The following is a 19,627-nucleotide window of genomic DNA, read 5'->3' as shown; positions in this document are numbered from 1 at the left end:
TAATGACTGAATATGTTACTCACCATGTCTTGGACTGGGTAAAAGGTGTTGATGAAAAGTGCATTTCTCCACCAGTATTTTGGACAATTTATATGGTCCATTGTTGGTGGTTCAAATACAGAATTATAATAGAACCATTTCATGCTTATTTCCACAACTCCCAGAACAAACATATATGGAACAGTCAGTCTGTATGAAAATAAGGACAACTGAATCCATTATTTGAAATTAGCAACATGAGATTTTTTAATTACAGACATTAATCAAACAGTAATGGATTTGAAAAATAAGAATAATATTCTTAATGTTATGTGACTTAAGCAAAGCTCACATTCATTACTAATGAGTGTCTGCTGTAAGCCTTCATTTCATTAGTGTGTGTAACTTATTGGTAGCAGTACTCACAAATTTTTGAATATTAGATTACATTTTTTTCTATTAGAAATACTTAGTCAAAAAATATGCAAATTTACTGGAGGACTCTACTGCTGGATGCTTTTCTTTGTTGCTATCACCTTGCTGATCATTATTTTATGTTAATGATGTTTCATTCAGTTTAATGGTAGGCCTTTACCTACTTCATATCAGGATATTTCAATTCTATGTCAAGTAACACAGCAAGCTAATTATTCTACACTAAATTAGTTATCATTCATATTTACTACATAATTCAGACAGAAACAAATATTTTCTGATAGTACCATCTAAGAAAATAGAAATAAAATAAGTTATATGAGATGTTCCTCGTATTTGGTTCCCCTTGTCTTCACAGCAGGTGGGTTCTCCTTAAACAGAGGTTTGCCCCTCTTTTCCAACCTTTCCCATCCAGTCTTTTTCTCTTTACTGAGGAAGGAACACACAAGCTCTGAAAATGTTCGTCACAAATACTCGGAATTTTGATGCTTGAAGGTAATTACCAGCCAGCCAGTCTGTCCCCTTGTTATTTAACAGTTTTCAAAAGATAAATTCAATGTTGACTTAAGAAATACAATGTTTCACTGCCAAGTTGAGAAATTCTCTGCCTGTATTTTCAAAACCTTTCAATCCAACAAATATTCCCAGAAGATGGTTCTTACACTGAAGATCCTCCTTTGCCGTAGCCTGTATTTCACTTGGTTTGTCATTGGTCAAGTGCCTCAACTTGAAACCACACTGACTGTAACTGAAAACCTTACTGAATTCTGTAACCCACATCAAATGACTGTTGGTCTGATATTTTGCATTTGGAGCTGGTAAGGGCTATACTTCCACAACTACCTGGATTAGTGAAGTCTATACAGGTTATCACATTCCTCTCTGTGGCTATTCACACCACATTTTGTTAAAGGAATAAGTTAGGAAATCATTCTGGGATGTTAGCTATAAGTACTGCAACATATGTTTCTGCATTCAGTCTACCTCATATTGTAAGCCTTAAATGAGACATACTGCAGTTACAAATACAGGGTGATGCTTGTATTCTTCTGTTTTGATGGAGCTGAAGTATATTTCTGTGCATTCTGAACCGTACCAGTTTGTCACATCCATATTAACTTTAGATGTTACTGTGTGGATATCCACCATTATCCTACTATACTTTCTGGAGTATCTCTTCCTACACTACATCTGTGACTGAACTACTGCAGTGCATGCATTACATTTCTTATTAATCTTCCCCACTGATTGTGATGTTTGTGTTGATAGAGTGGTGTAATGATAGATTGAAAGAACCACTACCATATCCTCTTGTCTCTCTCTTGTAACACAACTGCCATTTGTTTGTGCCTTAAACAAGGCTGTAAAGTTTGCATCTGTGAATTACTCCATAAATTTTTGGGCGTGCATCTGGGACATCATTACTTCCTCTCCCAATAGTTTGGTTGAGAACTTTCCAGTCACCATAAATGAAAGTCCATGACTGACTTCCAGTGTTAAGGGTGCCTATTTATTTGTTGAACTGCCCAAACCACTCAACTCAAAGCTGTGCTGGTGAGTATAACATGCATGCATCACAGATGATGTAGTTGATACAATGGTGCCAAGTTAAGTATCAAAGATAAAATGATGCAAGTGCTGAGTACAAACAAACATAGAGCCACTTAAGAAGCTGAAAAGCCACTATGATTATGATTAAGGTGGACCATCATTCACATTTGTGAGAGAAGCCAGAGTAACAGGCAGCAAAAGCTCAGAACAAAACCTGCAGTGAGAATCAAGTCATAAAATTAGATGATTTCTCTAGATAGAGGTCCTCATCAAACATGATCTTTTCAAAAATCTAAAGTATGGTTTTAGAAAATGAAGATCTAGTGTTAACAGCAGTAATAACTTTCGTACATGAAATATCATACAAACTGGATAAAAGAGATAAGGAATCAGGCACTTTGCAGGTATAAGTAAAGCTTTTGATACTGTGAGTCATACCACTTTGTTGTGTAATTAGAAGAATGGAATGAGAGGTGTAGTTTTAAAACCACTTAATTCCCTTTTAAAAGACAAGGAACGCTGAGTTGAGTTAACTTATAAATGGAATGAACAATTGCTAGCAACTATATCTACCTAAAGGATGCTTCAATATGGCATGGTTCAAGAAACTATATTGTAGTCTATTCTTTTCCTTGTGTTTGTTAATGATTCAACTGAATGCAAAAAATGCAAGGCCACAAGCTATGAAAATGTCAAAATTTTTGGTGGCTGGGGCAGTAATCTGCAAACTTGTACCCACATTAGTGAAACTGGTTACAATATTCCATAAATTTACCTTGTTGCTAATAAGCTGTTTGTAAAAAGACAGTGAGAATGCAATTCCTACTTTGCTTTAATCTAAATACACTCCAAACGATACTCCATTTACTCCTCCACTGGCACTTATCTATACAAATAAACACAAGATTTTGGGTGTAATTGTGAATGAACATCTGTCATGGAAAAAGTATAAAGATCACACTTGTAAGCAAGTCAGTAAAAATACATTTTTACTAAAACAGGTCTCGGCCTTCCTGGACTATGATACTTTAAGGCAAAAATATTTTGGATTAATCAATCCACATCTTAAGTGTCATATTGAGATCTGGGGTGGATACCAACAGTGTATAGTACAAATAAGCTTTATTATATACAAAAAATGCAGTAATAATGATAGCTAAGTTAAACATGAGGGAGATTTGTAAAGAAATTTTTAGAAAAATTGAAATACTTACCATTTATGCATGTATATCCTGCAGGCACTCATGTTTGTCAAACTAAATCCGGAATATAATGTAATGACAGTGATGTACATAACTACAATATATACAGAAGAGGAAACTTTCACAGCATTACATACAATAAAAAAGGCTGCAGACTGCAGTCCATATATGATAGGGACAGTTTTTTTATAACAGAATATCATCTGATTTTAAGATAGATTATCTAAATATCTTAAAAATGAACTCAAGCACTTAGTAACAGAGAAATGTTGTTATTCAATGGAAGATTTTAAACTGTAATGTTTTCTTGTAAAACTGTTAGTGTGCATAGCAATTAGGTTGTTTTTGTAACAGAAAATTGATTATATCTGATCTTCACTTTATATTCATATGTCAATGTATAAATTTATCTTCTCCGGGTAAGAGAAGTACAATTAGTACAATCTCATATCTATATATGCGTGAACTAAAGCTATGACATTTTCTGAAAACTGATTGTTACATGAACAGCAAACAAATAAATAGTGGCTAAACAGGTCATCTGCCAGATGTTCTTCATTGGAGTCATTAGCCATAGACTCCCAGAAAGATGAGGCTGTGACACACACTGAAAAATCTTGGAAGGTTGTCAGCCAAAATATTGTAAGAAGTAAAAATAATGTCCCAAATGCATACCTTAAAACTGGTGGAGTAATAAGAGCCTTGCTCTGAATTACAATGTCTATGTGTTCTGCATACTTTATATTGTAGGATGTCAGCTGCAAGTCCAGAAGGGCCTGACATCCTTTCTTAATATCAGTGAAAGAGCAACAGCTATCTCAGAAACAAAAGAAGCATCCCCAAAAATGTACCTAGGTTTCAGTCACTTTGTGCAGAATGTCTTGGACACATGAAGAGTGCTTAGGTAAGGATGGTGTTCAGAACACCAGTGCCAGTGCAACAGAAAGCATGTGTAAAATGTGAAGCAGCTCAGTCAATACACCAGGGAGTACATCTACATCTACATGAATGTAGAGCATATGATGATGATGAGTTGAGTAGCCAAATTATTGTACCAGAGGGAATACAAGGAGCCAGTCTCCAGTGGTGGCTGGTGTTCATTTTCATTGGTGGGGCCTAAAAAACAGTCAATAAACTTTATAGTGGAATTGCTCCAAATTATTTGTTATATAACTTTCATTTATGTCTAACTGCTTCAAAAGCACTAGAAAAATATTAAATATGGTAATTATACACTTATAAATATAGGCCTAATCTGAGGAATACAGTATCTAATAATAAAGTGTATACAGAAGTGATTTCATTTTTGTTTTGTTTTTTGTGTGTTGTGTGTAATATTGTAGTTGGTTGATTTGCACCTGACCACTTGATTTCTAGCTTCTCTTCCATACTTAATAAATTAAAGGGCATTTTTAGCAAGCAATCTACTTTATTAATTTTTAAAGAGCTCTAAGAATACTTGAGTCTCAACATTGCTCCTGTATACAGAACACTACTGAGAGGTGGGCCCATTTGCTGCTTAACATTTCCTGTTGATGAATGGCAGTATGGGTGAAGGGAGGGGGTTGGAATGCAGGACCAAAAATGTATCACTTCGGTTATATGTCAACAGTGTGTGTAATTCATACACCAGCTGCCTACATAGCCAGTTCATCTCAACAGTGGAGTTTTTGCTGGAAATTTGCTGCAGTATTGTAGGATCTCAAAGGTTGACCACAGGATATTGAAGCTATTTAATGGAAGTCTTCCTATTTTTGTCAATTTCAGCCAACTGAGGACTGGAGCAAAACTGTTTAAGCTAGACTGCGGCATAATATTTGCTAGAATAATAAGTGAAACAGGAAACTTTGTGTGGACAAGTGGACAGCAGGACAAGGAGGGGAGAAAGAGAGAGAGAGAGCTGGGTTTTGGGTGAAGGAAAAGAGGGATACATGTGAACTGCTCCATATGGGGGGCCTGCCGGAGCTGGCCCTTTGCTATACTACAGTGAGGGGCAAAGTGGAGAAAGGGAAACTGCTGGGCCATGTCACTGTGACTGCAATTTTATGATCAGGAGATGTGGAGGGAGTATGGGCCATCTGATGCTGGGCCCTGGTGATAGTCAAATGACCTGGCTACTTACAGCTCAGAGTAACATCATGCCTCTGCAATCAAGCAGTGGAAACTGGGCCTGTGTACCTCTGGTCTGTGTCACTTTTGCTACATCAAAGTCATGTCACACTCATAGTGTTTGGTATAATAAATACACAGAATAAAATTACATCACAAGATTTCTGGTTGGGCTGGACCCCTCTGGCTCTTAAGAATGAGCCACCACTGCCAGTATCTTACTTGCAAGAATATTGGTACCAGTAGAATGTTAACTATTGTACTTATTTACTTAGGCAGAGCATATGAGCCAAGGGCAGCTTATTTAAATTAGGGTGCACAGATCCCCAAAATATCAAAAGTTAATATAGAAACACCAAATGTTAGTATAGGCTTTACCTAAGAAATCAAGTTATTCAGATTTTTTACACATTGCTCACTGAAAAATTGGAACTATTTTCTTTTTTCCTACAGCACTTTTTATCTTCAGGATCCAGATGGTAAGTAAAAAATTAGATTGTTTGTAATATTTAGACACACACACACACACACACACACACACACACACACACACACACACACACACACACACACTAGCTCCTCCTTCCCCCTTGCTGCCTGTCCATTTCCTCCCCCCCCCCCCCCCCCCTCTTTCTCCACATTATCACATCCACACTGATAGGGCACTGGTGGCTCTTACCCCCACAGAATTTCTTTTCAGATTGTAACTGATATGTGTAGCAAATTTGATTGAAATCGTTTCAGGTGGTTAAGATTAGTTTTTCATCCATGTCATTGCTCGCATACACCCATGTGAAATACATGATATACTGATATGTGATACAAATTTGCTTGATATCATTCCAGGGGATTAAGATCAGCTTTTTATCCATGGCACTGCTTGCATAAATATATGTCAAATACATTTCACAAATATTTAACATACTTCACCCTTATTTGTACACATATTTCTCCTGTATCTTGAGTGAATTTCGCACTCCAGTTTCACTTTCACAAAGCTTTATGTTTATGAAGTATCTCCTGAACTATGGAATGTGCAATGATACAATTTTGCAGGTATGTCTAGTGGTTTATGTGGCTGCTGTCTGCAAAATGTGTTGTGAATAGAGTTTGTAGTAAAGAAGTAATAAATGAAAATGTCATGCATTATGTGGCAGTTTTTCACGGATGTCAGTGTTTATGAAATTATATCTCCTGAACTATGTATTGTACAATGATATAATTTTGCTAGTATATTAGGTGTTATATGTGATTAGTATCTCCTGAATGAGTCATGAATATAGTTGCTCCCTGTGGCAGTTTTACTGCATGAATAGTGAAAATGGAGAAAGTGATAAACTCTTTTCCTTTTGTCATTTTGTGGGGGTTGTCATTGAGAAAAAGTTTCTTATAGGTTTGAAATTATGTGTAAAATTTGTTGCAAGTCACTAAGCACTCTCATTCTCAAATACTGTGTGACTAAAGCATCATCATAAGCACGTCATGGACTACACTAATTTTTTGCCTCCACCCCTTCGATAGGTGGGTGGGTCTTATCTCTAGAGCGATTCATTCCAGACAATAAATAATATGTGTACCAAGTTTGGTTGAAATTGGTCCAGTAGTTTAGGAGGAGATGTGGAACAAATGTACATATACAACAATTTTTTTCAGCTGATAATCATTCACAATTAAACCACTAAATTCACATATTACTGACAATGGTATTCTGTTGCTTCTTTTTCACATTTACATCTGGTTATCAGTTTTTAAATACTGGTATCTCACGAAAATGCTCCTTTATTAACTAAATGTTCTTGAATCATTTAATGAATTTCAATTAATGTTTGTTTTTATAACAAAATTTGGTTAAAGTAACAAACCATATTGAATATAAATGTAAGGAAATACACATAAATAGGTTTGTTTGACATACACATGAAAGAGATCGCTTGGCTAATCATTGACATATGCCATAGTTGCTGGTGAGATTGCTTTCACAGTTAGAATTTCACATTTGTCATTGTCATATGCACTATGCACACAATGCATAAATGCAGACATATCAGTAGCAAATTTGGTAACTTATGTGAATAGGATCCTGCAGAACATGTTAAGACTGCTGCTACATCAAGAAGTCACAAAATTCAGATTCTGATTAAATGTAGGCCTAAGTCTAATATCCTGCCTGATATATTACAATTTTGCATTTAAAAATATTAACAACTATCTAATTACCTGCCATATCTATAGGCCAACATGCCAAGGTATTCCAGAATCTTGGATTTGATGCCTGTTGTTCTTGTCAGTCTCGTTACATCTACTTTAGAGATTGTTCTGAAGTACAGGAAGGAAACCAAAAGCCCACTGAAATTAAAACGAAACATGGTTATTTCACTGATGAATTAATTCTTAGTGTAACAAAAAGAAATTTCAAGACTTCAAAAGAATATCAAAGATGGGAAATATCTATATGTTTCTAAAATTATGACTGAGCCTTTTTTTAGCTCAAGAGGTAACTCTGTGATATACATAGAGTGTAAAAAAGTATGTGGACAAGCTTTGAGGGATTGTAGACAGGATGTTGAGAAACAGATTGAGGGTAAGAACCCCTGTCAGGGAATACAGGGAATGTAACACAACAACTCTACAGAGCATCAAGGTTATAGGGGAAGACAGCTGACATTAGGCTACCCTTTTAGCAGCAGACATATGTTTGTGCACTCTACAGTATTCCTGAGGCATGTGTGAATGTGTTTGGTGCCGTTTAACATCTTATACGCTGTATAGGTTTAATGATAGGAGTTTTGCGTGTACTCTGTCATCATACAAACTCCTCTCTGCTGCCGAAGGGGAGGCTTAGTGCAGACATTTCTCCTACAACTTTGATGCTCTATAGTGACATCAGATGACATTTCTTTATGTAACTTCTTATGCTCAACTTGTTTTTCAAGGTGCCATCTACAATGCTTCAAAGTTTGCCAGTATATTTCTGTTGCACTCTGTATATATTCTAATCAAATTATTTGGTCAACTCATTATTATTTCCTTACATTACACAGTGTTTCAGACTTTCATAAACATAGACCTTTCAACATGTTTTATATAGTGTGAGATTCTAACATTTCAGAAATAAGGTGTCCACATTTGTGCATGGGTTCTTACAAGGGTGCTTGATAGTAAATATCTACAGGTGGCTGTGGACTGCTGACATTCTCTGTTATATGAAAGTCTGTCTTTAACCAGCAGTATTTCGGCAGCGTTTTCTGCAAACACACTCTGAAAATTACTACAGCAAAATCTGTTGACACTATGTGGCTGCATTACTGGCTTATGTAGCAAAATATTTTGTAAGGTATTGCAACATTAAGTGTTTGAATCTTGTAAACAATACTTGCAGATTAGGCAAAGTGGCTGACTGCTATCTACAAGGCAGAATGAGGAGCAATCTATGATTGTGGGACATGTGATAAGCATGTTGTCAATCCCGCCAGCCACTACTGCCAGAAAAAGTATTGTCAGTTCAACTGTCACCATGTATTCAGCCAGACTGATAATCCCATTTTTGTGCTCAGTGTTTCTGTGGCTAGCCCAATTGTCATCATCAGGTAAAGCAGTGGTTCTAATTGCATTCACTGTCTGGACTACAAATAGACTGTAAGGTACTATTAGCTCAATTAATGGTTGAGTTTCACTTCTGGTGCCTGCTTTACCTATTTATCATCCTTTTTTTCACTAATGCACATCCTGCTAGCCTTTACAGCTCAAACAGATGAGTCAGCCAACAAAATATTCCTACACTAAGTATCATATTTTAAACCTTGCTTGACTTCAAAGCTTCATCCCTGGTTATGAGGTTTTGGAAATCATTATTTTAGTCATACTTTATTTTATGATTGTTCTCTAGGCAGAGTTTTGCAACAGGTGATTTGCTTGGCTGTATATGTCAGGTGTCTCACTGATGATCCTGATATCTCTCCTTCATTGTTATAAATGTCTATCCCAGAAAAGCAGTACCTGTTGATCTGTTTTGCAATGTTAAAAGCAATATGACCTCTGAAAAATGGATACATGCTACATTCGGCGACAGTATGACCTACTGTATGTAGGACAGACCATTAGAACTGTTGAGCAATGGTTTAGGAATGGCCACATAAATCAGTTAACATCTGTCACCATCTGGAATGTAATTATAAAATACAATATAACAAAAGCTGTAACATAAAAAAGAATGCAGGTCAAAGGGGAAGTGGGTGCTAGATATGAAACTTGGTTAAAACAGCAGTGTGATAGTAACAATGTAGCACAGTCCGGTTGCAGTCCACACAGCAAGGCTATACACAGTGAAACCCCTATTTTATATTTTAAAAAAATGCAACATTGAGGAAAATGCAGAATCAAGGAAAATGTACCTCCCCCCCCCCCCCCCCCCCCCAAATATGAGCAAGAACGCATGTAATTGTCATATGTGATTAAAAATTGTGATACCTTCCAATACTTTGTATAAAATCTAGTGAAGGAAATTAAATATACAGTACAATGTTTATACAATAGTTTGTGGTAATGAATTTCATCAGTTCTTAAAAAACCACAGATGAGTAACAGCACATAAAAACTCAACAAAAAATTGAAACTGTTATCTGGGTACATGCTAATAAAGCTGTTTCCTGACATGCCATGACCACAAATTGTATGTTCAAAACATGCATTTTTGAGAGATAATCCTTTGTGCTCATCCATAAAAAAGCAAAAATTGATGAACATGTTGAATTAAACTGAAAGCATCACAGCAGCTAAGGGGTTAAACCATAAGCATAAATGTGGACATCTGCTTAATGACATACTTTGTCATCATTGCTGTTATTGTTTAAAGCTTTTCTCATGAGCTGCACTTCATATGCTCACCACCATTAAAGTATTATTTTAGGCCTGATGAGAGAAACAGAGATGTGAAAAAATGAGTTTACTTCCTCAATTAGAAGTCAGCTCAGTGAATTTCTATACATTGTGTAAAATGAAAATTTGAAATAAAGCTCAGGTGCTGCAGTTTTGCTTCATGTCCTCTATCACTGCTGCCAATCTTTACAATATACAGTGTGTGATGGTGTGGTGCAAAATATATACATGAGTAGTGTATGTATTTGTGGCAACTGCATCATGTCAAATATGAACACGGAAGTTTTTACAATGTGCTATTGCAAAACCCTTGCTCTATTTCTATGTTAACTCTCTGTCACAGCACATCATCTGCATGAAAAGTCTATTTGCAGAACTTTAAAAAATGCTTTCACCCCTACAAGCACTCCCGTCACTGAAGGACCACTCCCCCTCTCCACACATCTAGCAGGCAAGCTTATTTTACATGTGTTAGTGTGGTGTGGTGGCTGTGCTGGCTACTGCATGACTTAATAAGTCACCAGCCAACACTGGTTCACTAGCTAGAAATGGGTGATGTTTCCTCAATTACAACCAAGCATATTCTTCAAGACTCAGTGTTTGAATATAAAAGGTTGACAACAGATATTTAGGTTGAATATAGTACATCAAAAATACATGAAAAAAAGATGAGACTGAGCTATAAGTGGCGTAAAAAAGTGGTGGCTGGGTCCCTTCATCACTTATTGGCTCGCTCCATTATGCTTTGCGTCAACTGTCCTGTCTTTCAATTACCATTAGAATCATAATTCTATGGTGAGGCTAAATGTTGCAAGTTGTTTGGAACACCAATCATGGATTACATCAGCATTTCCTTTCTCACATCTCCACTCTCCACAATGACCTAAAATATCCCCTTAACTCTGCCACCGCATTTGGTGTGAATCATCTGTCTTTTGTGCTGCTTATAACTCATTCAGTCACATCAAATGTCAATAGGAAGAAAACGGGATGAAGTCAAAAGTCAAGGGAGACACTGAGTAAGAACTTAGAATCAAGGTAAACCTTAGTAGGAAGAAATGTAAAATAGGGGAATTTCTAGCATTGATCTTAGGGGTTTTTCACAGATGCTACAAATTTATGGTGTAGAATCATGGAAAACATAAAATTGGAGAATGTAAAATCGAATTTACACTGTAAATTCACTCCTTGCCACACGTAAAGAAGACAGGCCAATCATTAAAATACTGAACACAAAAATCAATTTGTCAATTCTTTTCCCTACATCTGCATCTATATTTATGAGGACATGCTGGAAAGTACAAAGGCTGTTTTTTTTTTTAACTTCCGATCGCTTAGTATAGAAGCTATGCGAGCGGCAGAAAGTGGTCATGCACTATATGCTACTGCGCAACTCCTGCACTACACACTCCACCATTGCCAACCTCAAGGCATCAGTCTGTGTTGCACTACAGCCACGTAAACATGGATGCCATCATTGTTGCTCCCGCCAATTGTGAATTACGAAGTGTAACTCGGTTTCTGCAAGCAGAAGGGAATAGTGCAGCAGAAATTCATTGGAGAATGAGCCAAGTTTACGGTGATAACTTCATGACTGATGGTGTATGGCGCCGAAAGTTTAAAGATGGCCAAAATGATGTGCATGATGAAGGGGGCCAAGGACGCAAGTCTGTCATTACAGCCGACCTTGTCGAATGAGTTGAGAGGATGGTTAGAGAAAATCGTAGGTTCACCATAACTGCTTTGTCTATGGAAATTCTGGAAGTTTCAAGATCTGTTGTACACTTTATTATTACTGGACATTTAGGCTACAAGAAACTTTGTGCATGCTGGGTTCCAAAAATGTTTACGGATGCCCACAATAGTCACCGAATGGCGTCAACTTTGAATTTCCTTGACCGTTGTCACAATGAAGGAGAGAACTTTTCGAAATAAATTGTTACTGGAGATGAAACTTGGATCCAATATGATACACCAGAAACAAAACGACAATCACAACAATGGATGCATCCAAATTCACCAAACAAACCAAAAAAATTAAATTACACATTCAACAATAGAAAGGTTATGGCTACTGTGTTGTGGGACCAAAAAGGTGTGTTGCTTGTAGAGTTTATGCAGCCCAGAACCACTATCAATGCAGCTGCTTATTGTGAAACTTTACGAGGTTTGTGGAGAGCAATTCAAAACAAACAAAGAGGAATGCTGACTTCAGGAACTGTGTTGATCCAAGACAATGCTCATCCACATACTGCTGGCACAACCCAATGGCTCCTTGAACAATTTCAATGGGACATTTTCGATCATCCATCATACAGTCCTGACCTGGCACCGAGCAGCTTTCACCTTTTCCCTGAACTGAAGATGTGGCTAGGAGGGCAGCACTTTCAAGCCAATGAAAATCTTCAAAACAACATCAATGCTTATTTGAAATCATTGGCGGCAACAGTTTTTAAAGAGGGAATTGCAAAACTTGTCCACAGGTATGATAAATGTCGCAATCTTTTCGGTGATTATGTTGAATAGTAACCATAAGTGTACAAAACTTTTGATAATAAAATAATTGTTTTCTATGAACTTGTCTTTTATTTATAGTCTATCGGAGGTCGAAAAAAAAATTGCCCTCATAATACCTTTGAATTTTGTATGTGAAAACCTTAAAGCTTTTAAAATAAACAAACATTGTCAACAGTCTACATCTTTATTCTTCATGCCTGCATATTTATTTCTCAACATAGTCACCCTGGTGATGACCACATTTCTGCCAACGAGAGACAAGTTTGTTGATAACATCACCATAAAATGTTCGAGTTTGTTGATGGAGCCACAACCTCTCCTTTGCCTGCACTGTTTCATCACTGTCAAAGTGAAGTCCTCAGAGATGTTCTTTAAGTTTTGTAAACAGATGCAAATACGATGGGCCCAAGTCAGGACTGTATGGAGGATGATGAATGACAATGAACCCAAGATGTTAGATGGTTGCAGATGTTCCAATGCTCATGTGCAGTCTGGCATTGTCATGCTGAAGGAGAGGGTGCTCCATGTGTGGATGAAGTCTTCGAATTTGAAACTTGATTACAGCAATCTGTTTCTCGTTCACCACTATGTCACATGCTACAACTCAGAGCCCTCTAGTGGCAGAGGGCTGCAAACATAAAGACTTGAACAATAAATATGTATAATGTTAGTACCATTTATTTTATTTAAAAAGCTTTAAGAATTTTCACATAAAAATTCAGAGGTCTTACTTTTCAGCACAGTCTCATGTTTCTCCATTGATACTCCACAATTTCTGTTAAGTGCTTAGCAGAACATAGCTGTGATAAGAATGACTGCCTGCATACCTCTGCATGAGTTAAGCCTGTGTGATTTATGTATGATACATACACAGAGATGGAAGAATACTGATAGTTTTTTCACAGTGCTTAAATTATTTTGTCACCTTATACTTATGAGATTGGTATGTCACTTTATTATATCAAAGGATTTTTGATGTAGTATTAGTTCCATTTTTGATGGTAATAATTGTGTTATATGTAATGAAGTCTCTGTTCTATATTTGTCTTCAAAAATATATCAGCTCATGTTATAACTATATATCTTTTCAGTCAGTCTTTTTCTTTAGTCTCTGGTTATTTCATCGTATTAAAACTTCACATATTTTATCCTCCATCTTGTAAAGTAACCTGTCTTTATGTGTATTTGTAGTTCAAAGTAACTATTTTCACATGTCCTTGTTGTATTACTAGCAATCAATAGTTATATTTCCTCTGAGTTTGTTTACTAGGAGACTGGAATCAATGGCCACATCAGGAATTTTCTTAAGAAACAGTACCTGATGCAATATTAGTAAAAAACATATCATAAATCACATATAGTCAGACAGTTATAAAAACACATTTGGTTGCCTGCAGTGCAATGCATAAGCCCTTCAGTGCATCTGCTGTAAAATTTTATCACAATACCTCTCAAAATCTTAATCAATTTTCGTCAATTTTAAAACTATCAGTGGTAAAAAATTTATATCCACACATTTGTTGATGGCCCATGATTCAGAATAGTCTAATAGTCTATAGAAAAATGAAAGACAAAATTTTGAATTCTATTTTAAAAGTTTTCACCATGAAGGCAAAGCAAACAAATGTTGCCACTACTCAACTGCATACACAAAAGAAGAAAAAATCTCACATACTTCACACCAGATATCTGACAAAGGCAATGACAGAAGCGACCACATAGATTTGGCTTTTATAGACTTTTAAAAACTTTTATTTCAGTAACACACTGATATGTAGTGAAGGTAACATATTTGCACAAAACATCAAGCCAACTGCAGTTATATGCATGCATTGTAATGTACATTACACATTTTTTGACATCTTCGGAAGTGCCATTTTCAACTTTGTTATGTTGAGTTGAAAATTGGCCTTGGCTGGAAACTAGTCACGGAATAAAAAATATAATATTTGCAACTTGGACTGGTTTTTCATTCTACTGATAAACAGAAGTTGTTGACCAAAGTTACTCCAGCATGCTGGAAGTTTGTAAAGTCATTGTGCTTTTTTTTTTTCAGCTCTGATCAATCACCTATAGAATATTTGTATTCCTTGAAATAACAGATACATGCTACAGTGTTTCCACCAGCTGTTTTCTTGATTTTGTGCAGAACCTCATCTTTAATGCTGAAATATTAATGCCTTTTGTAATCCAAGGATTTTTCTTTTTCTAGCTGATGAATTTCACTCATTCTGGCGACTTATTAGGAAAGTAGCTCAGAAAAACCTGCATGAAACTATCAAACTTTTTATTTACCATTGTATCAGTCAGCACATTTTCCCACCCCTCATTTTGTAAGTGAAAAGTAAAATTATTTATATTGGTGTTGCTATAGTTCCTACATCTTGTAATTAGCTTTTCTCTTAGCAGTAGCTGATGTAAACTAGCATGGGTAGAGAGTGCGCTGTGATCTGAGAAATTCACAAATATTATTTCTACATTACAGCTAAGATCAGTTGATGCCTGATCAAGTCAGCTAATTATCATAGTTGGTGTCATAATTGATCAGCTGCAACTTTGTCAGATCCTACAAGAAAAATCAACAATAAAATCACCACATATAATTACACTTCTGCAGCTATTCTGGCATTATTTCTTAACAAGGAAGACAAGGAGTCATGGTAGCTAGTAAAGTGGTCTACACAGGGTGAGTCTTATTAATGTTTAAAAACCTCCAAAGCTACATAGATGATGTTGAGACAAGTTATTTAAAATAAGACAAATGGTGCTGCAAATGTTGGGAAATACACCAAAAGTGGATGACATATGTTGAAGATGTGATGTCACCAGATGACATGCTTCACCACAAGTGCAGTGGTTGAGCCTATTAGTTTGTCACACCTAATCATCCCACCAACGCCAACCAAATATTGACTTTGGTGTTGCTCTGGGCCTTCATGCAAAACTTTAGTACATGGGGCTAAGAGTTCGAGTCCTGTGTCTGGCAGGCAATATTTTCTTCATTGTGTTAGACTATTATGAGTTTACATTGAGATAAGATTTATTATTTTATTTATTGGTCAGACAGTCTGCACTGGTTTCTTGCAAAGTACAATGCAACAAAAGCCTCCGGCATTCCTTAGGTAAATGAGTATAAGCTTCTGAACTGCATTGTTACCAGTAAATAAATTGTTCAAAAGTTGCAACATTTGCTTGAATTCAAGTAAGCAATGTGTAGCATTGCCCCTTACTGGTGAGAGCAGGATCAACAAGCCAAACCACTGCACATGTGGCAAGGTACATCTTCTGGTGATGTCACATGTTCACCATTAGTCATCCACTTTGGGAGTATTTCCTGACACTTGCAGACCCATGTGTCTCATATTAGATTACTTATCTCAGCATCATTTAGGGCACTTTGGAAGTTTTTAAACATTTATGGGAATCATTCTGTATGCTGATATTATATATGTATTTAAGTCTGTATGCATTGTCCCCACTAACTATATATCTTTGTCTGTATCATATCTTTCACAGGTAAGAAGGGGATTACCTCTAACATCATTTCCTAGGTGTACACAAGTTCCTCTAGTTTTAAAATGTTGCCTGGAATACAGATGAACTAATGTAAAATTAGGAATATGAGAACACATCACCTCAGATTCCTTTATCTTGTGCTCATTGATGTACAACAAGTGCATTGCTGACAGTATGTTGTTTTCACTGGCAAGAATTTCAAATTCACTTTCTTTATTTCTCAGCCACTGAACACTATGACATTATTACCTACAGCATACAGCAGCTAGCATACAATCTAGAATGGAAAGTGTCATTCTTTGAATACTTAAGGTAAGGAACTAAGTCAAGCAGATAGAGAAAGATGATGCCAAAATTAATGGCTGTTTCCATTAATGCCATTTTTGTGACTTAGTATTTGTTGTGTACTTTAATTAGACCAGAATTTAAGATTATTTATGATATTATGTGTATTGTTAATGGGTGGTGTACCCACAGAAAAACATCCAATAATAAAATGAGAAACTGTCTTCCACCAGAAAAAAATGTATGAAAATAAGTTCATGGTTGATTCTAGCATATAAATTATTTACAGAAAGTTATTTTGATAACATCTATGTAATTTGTTAACTGTTTAGTTTGTCAGAAATTGCATTGTAAACGTATTGACTGTCCACTCAGTAAGCAGGGGAGAGTGTTGTACCTTGGAAAACTTTTCAGACCTGTAACAGAAGTTCAAATATTTTTTAATTCCATTTCAAAATGGTAGCATTCACTTTATGAGTGCTACAGACTTTTCCTGAACTTACTCTGTAAAGGTAAAATTTTTCCAAAAGTGAAAAAGGGTTCCAAGGTACAACATGGTGATGTACCTAGGAACTAATGTTTGTTGTTGTTGTGGTCTTCAGTCCTGAGACTGGATTGATGCAGCTCTCCATGCTACTCTATCCTGTGCAAGCTTCTTCATCTCCCAGTACCTACTGCAACCTACATCCTTTTGAATCTGCTTAGTGTATTCATCTCTTGGTCTCCCTCTATGATTTTTACCCTCCGCGCTGCCCTCCAATACTAAATTGGTGATCCCTTGATGCCTCAGAACATGTCCTACCAACCGATCCCTTCTTCTAGTCAAGTTGTGCCACAAACTTCTCATCTCCCCAATCCTATTCAATACCTCCTCATTAGTTATGTGATCTACCCATCTAATCTTCAGCATTCTTCTGTAGAACCACATTTCAAAAGCTTCTATTCTCTTCTTGTCCAAACTATTTATCATCCATGTTTCACTTCCATACATGGCTACACTCCATACAAATACTTTCAGAAATGACTTCCTGACGCTTAAATCTATATTTGGTGTTAACAAATTTCTCTTCTTTCCTTGCCATTGCCAGTCTACTAATATTAATTTCAAATTTAAAAAGTGTTAGAATTCAAAAATTTTTGGCAATATTTCATTTAACAGTCTATGTGTTACATAGTAATACTCTATTAAACACTGATAATCAGTAAGTGAAATCAGATTAATAACAACTAATATCAAAAACTAGTTACAAGTTAAAACCATTCTGAAATGGATGCTACTGGAAACTAAAACAGATTCCCATTTTCAAGATAGGGAGTACCGTTAAAACATTTTAAAAACTCAGTTCATTTGCAAATATCATGTATTCCATTGTATGAGACTTATTTCTGTTTCAAGGTAAAGATGGTGTATGATCAGTGAAGTATGGTGTAACTGTCCACATGTTATGTAACCACTATTACAAATATACAGAATTTTACTCACCATAAAACTCTGTAATTGAATAAGTAGCAATATCCTTCAAACAGCTTTAATTATTGCATAGCACTTAAATCTGTGGAACTTGCAATATTTAAAAATGGTGCAGGAACACAACCTCATGTCTCACAGTAACAAAAGCAAGAGAAAATACTGGAAATTTCACATGGCAGTTTCTAGTATGTGTTGCTTCATGTGATTCTAAAATCAATCTCTAGATTGACCAGCAAGCATAACCTATTCCTACATTCACTATCTTCGAAGTAGAACACTCTCCCCTCTTGTAATTAAGCCAAGAGTATTTTTTACACTACTTAATATATTCTTTTAAGCCCAAATAATAGTAAACTGTGGTAGATACTATCTTCTGAGGGACATAAGTTATAACACCAGGCCATTCTGCAAAAATCTCTTGTATGTTATACTGTAGTAGACTGTATCGGTACTGTGGCTACAAGGTGTAGTGTTGATCAGTCTTGAATGCTGCCATTAGCAACAATGAATATTGAAAGATCTGTAAAATATTTGTTGGCCATGTCTTCCTTGTACAACTCTGCCCTTTTCCTCTTGGTCCATATTGTAATCTTAGTCTACTGCTGCCATGCACCAGTAGTACTCATTTACCGCTGGTACACTGTTTTTTGTCATGTTTTGCTGTACCTATCAACGCATATTGTCAATCAAGTATCACATTACACAAGTCTGAAACTGCTCCACTTTAAAAATTATTTTGTTTTTCCAAGAAACATGTTAAAGTTTTCTGTTCAGGTAGGGGACTGCACAAAACATGTGATGAGCAGTATTTCTTTCAGCTGATTCCGTCTACATATTACAGAAACAAAATTGTATGTAGCTGTACAAGCACTGAGGAAAAATGCCCAAAAGCTCTTAGGATAGCTGCCTACTGTGTATGTATAAAAAATCTAGGACTAATACTCAGAATTATTGATGTGAGTAGATTAGCATTAGTTGTAACTGATTATAGTATCCTTTAGGGAAGTAGGCCTGCAGTAACAGCTTCTACCAATTGATGTATAATTTGTCTGAGCCTCAAAGGATCTTCATAAAGGAATTTATGGAACATGATGTACTAATGAATGAGTGAATGAATGGCTACTCTAGAAACTCTTTACCCACAGGTAAACTGACTATAGCTTTTCAGTACATTTGTTTCTTTTTGAAGTTTGTTGACAAGAATGTATCATAGAAAACGACATAATATTCACAATGTAAGACTACAGTGAGAAATTTACACTGTCCATCATTTAGCTTTTACTGTGGTATCAACAGGACTGATATATTCAGACTTACAAATCTTTAACCACCAAATGATGTGAAGAATGTAATAGATAATTAAGATAAATTTAGACACACACTAAAATCATATCTTCTTGACGACTCCTTCCTTCTATCCCAAAGAAAAATTTCTGAATTTTGTGTGACAAATCACTGCCACAACCCGCCACAGGCCCCAGTCTATTTAAGGCTAGCCAAACTACACTCACCCTCAGTTTTCTATGTGTATTGCTACAGCTCTTTGTGTACATAATTGGTTCCTGCTGAATGTGATTAATGCATCTGTGGAGTACAGTTATTTTCAGTCAACTGGTCATGTTGTACTTATACCTAATTACAATATGAATGGAGATGAGGGTGGTCCTGTTCTCTGAGCAAATTTCTA

The 19,627-nt window shown here is 36.1% G+C and overlaps 1 protein-coding gene across 1 annotated transcript in view; it reads right to left on the bottom strand.

Annotated features, from left to right (window-relative positions):
- The window catches only part of LOC124556231 (O-acyltransferase like protein-like), a 263,370-nt gene that overhangs the window by 48,603 nt on the left and 195,140 nt on the right, over window positions 1-19,627 (bottom strand). The window contains exons 8-9 of the mRNA XM_047130221.1: window positions 7,494-7,622; window positions 24-189 (exon numbers count right to left, since the gene is read on the bottom strand). Coding sequence (XP_046986177.1) covers window positions 24-189; window positions 7,494-7,622 — 295 coding nt within the window. The remainder of the gene's footprint in view (window positions 1-23; window positions 190-7,493; window positions 7,623-19,627) is intronic.

Source organism: Schistocerca americana, chromosome X (genome assembly GCF_021461395.2).
Source record: "Schistocerca americana isolate TAMUIC-IGC-003095 chromosome X, iqSchAmer2.1, whole genome shotgun sequence".
Classification (NCBI taxonomy): Eukaryota; Metazoa; Arthropoda; class Insecta; order Orthoptera; family Acrididae; genus Schistocerca; species Schistocerca americana.
Note: the sequence above shows the minus strand (reverse complement) of the source record. Positions and strands in the feature narration are given on the sequence as shown.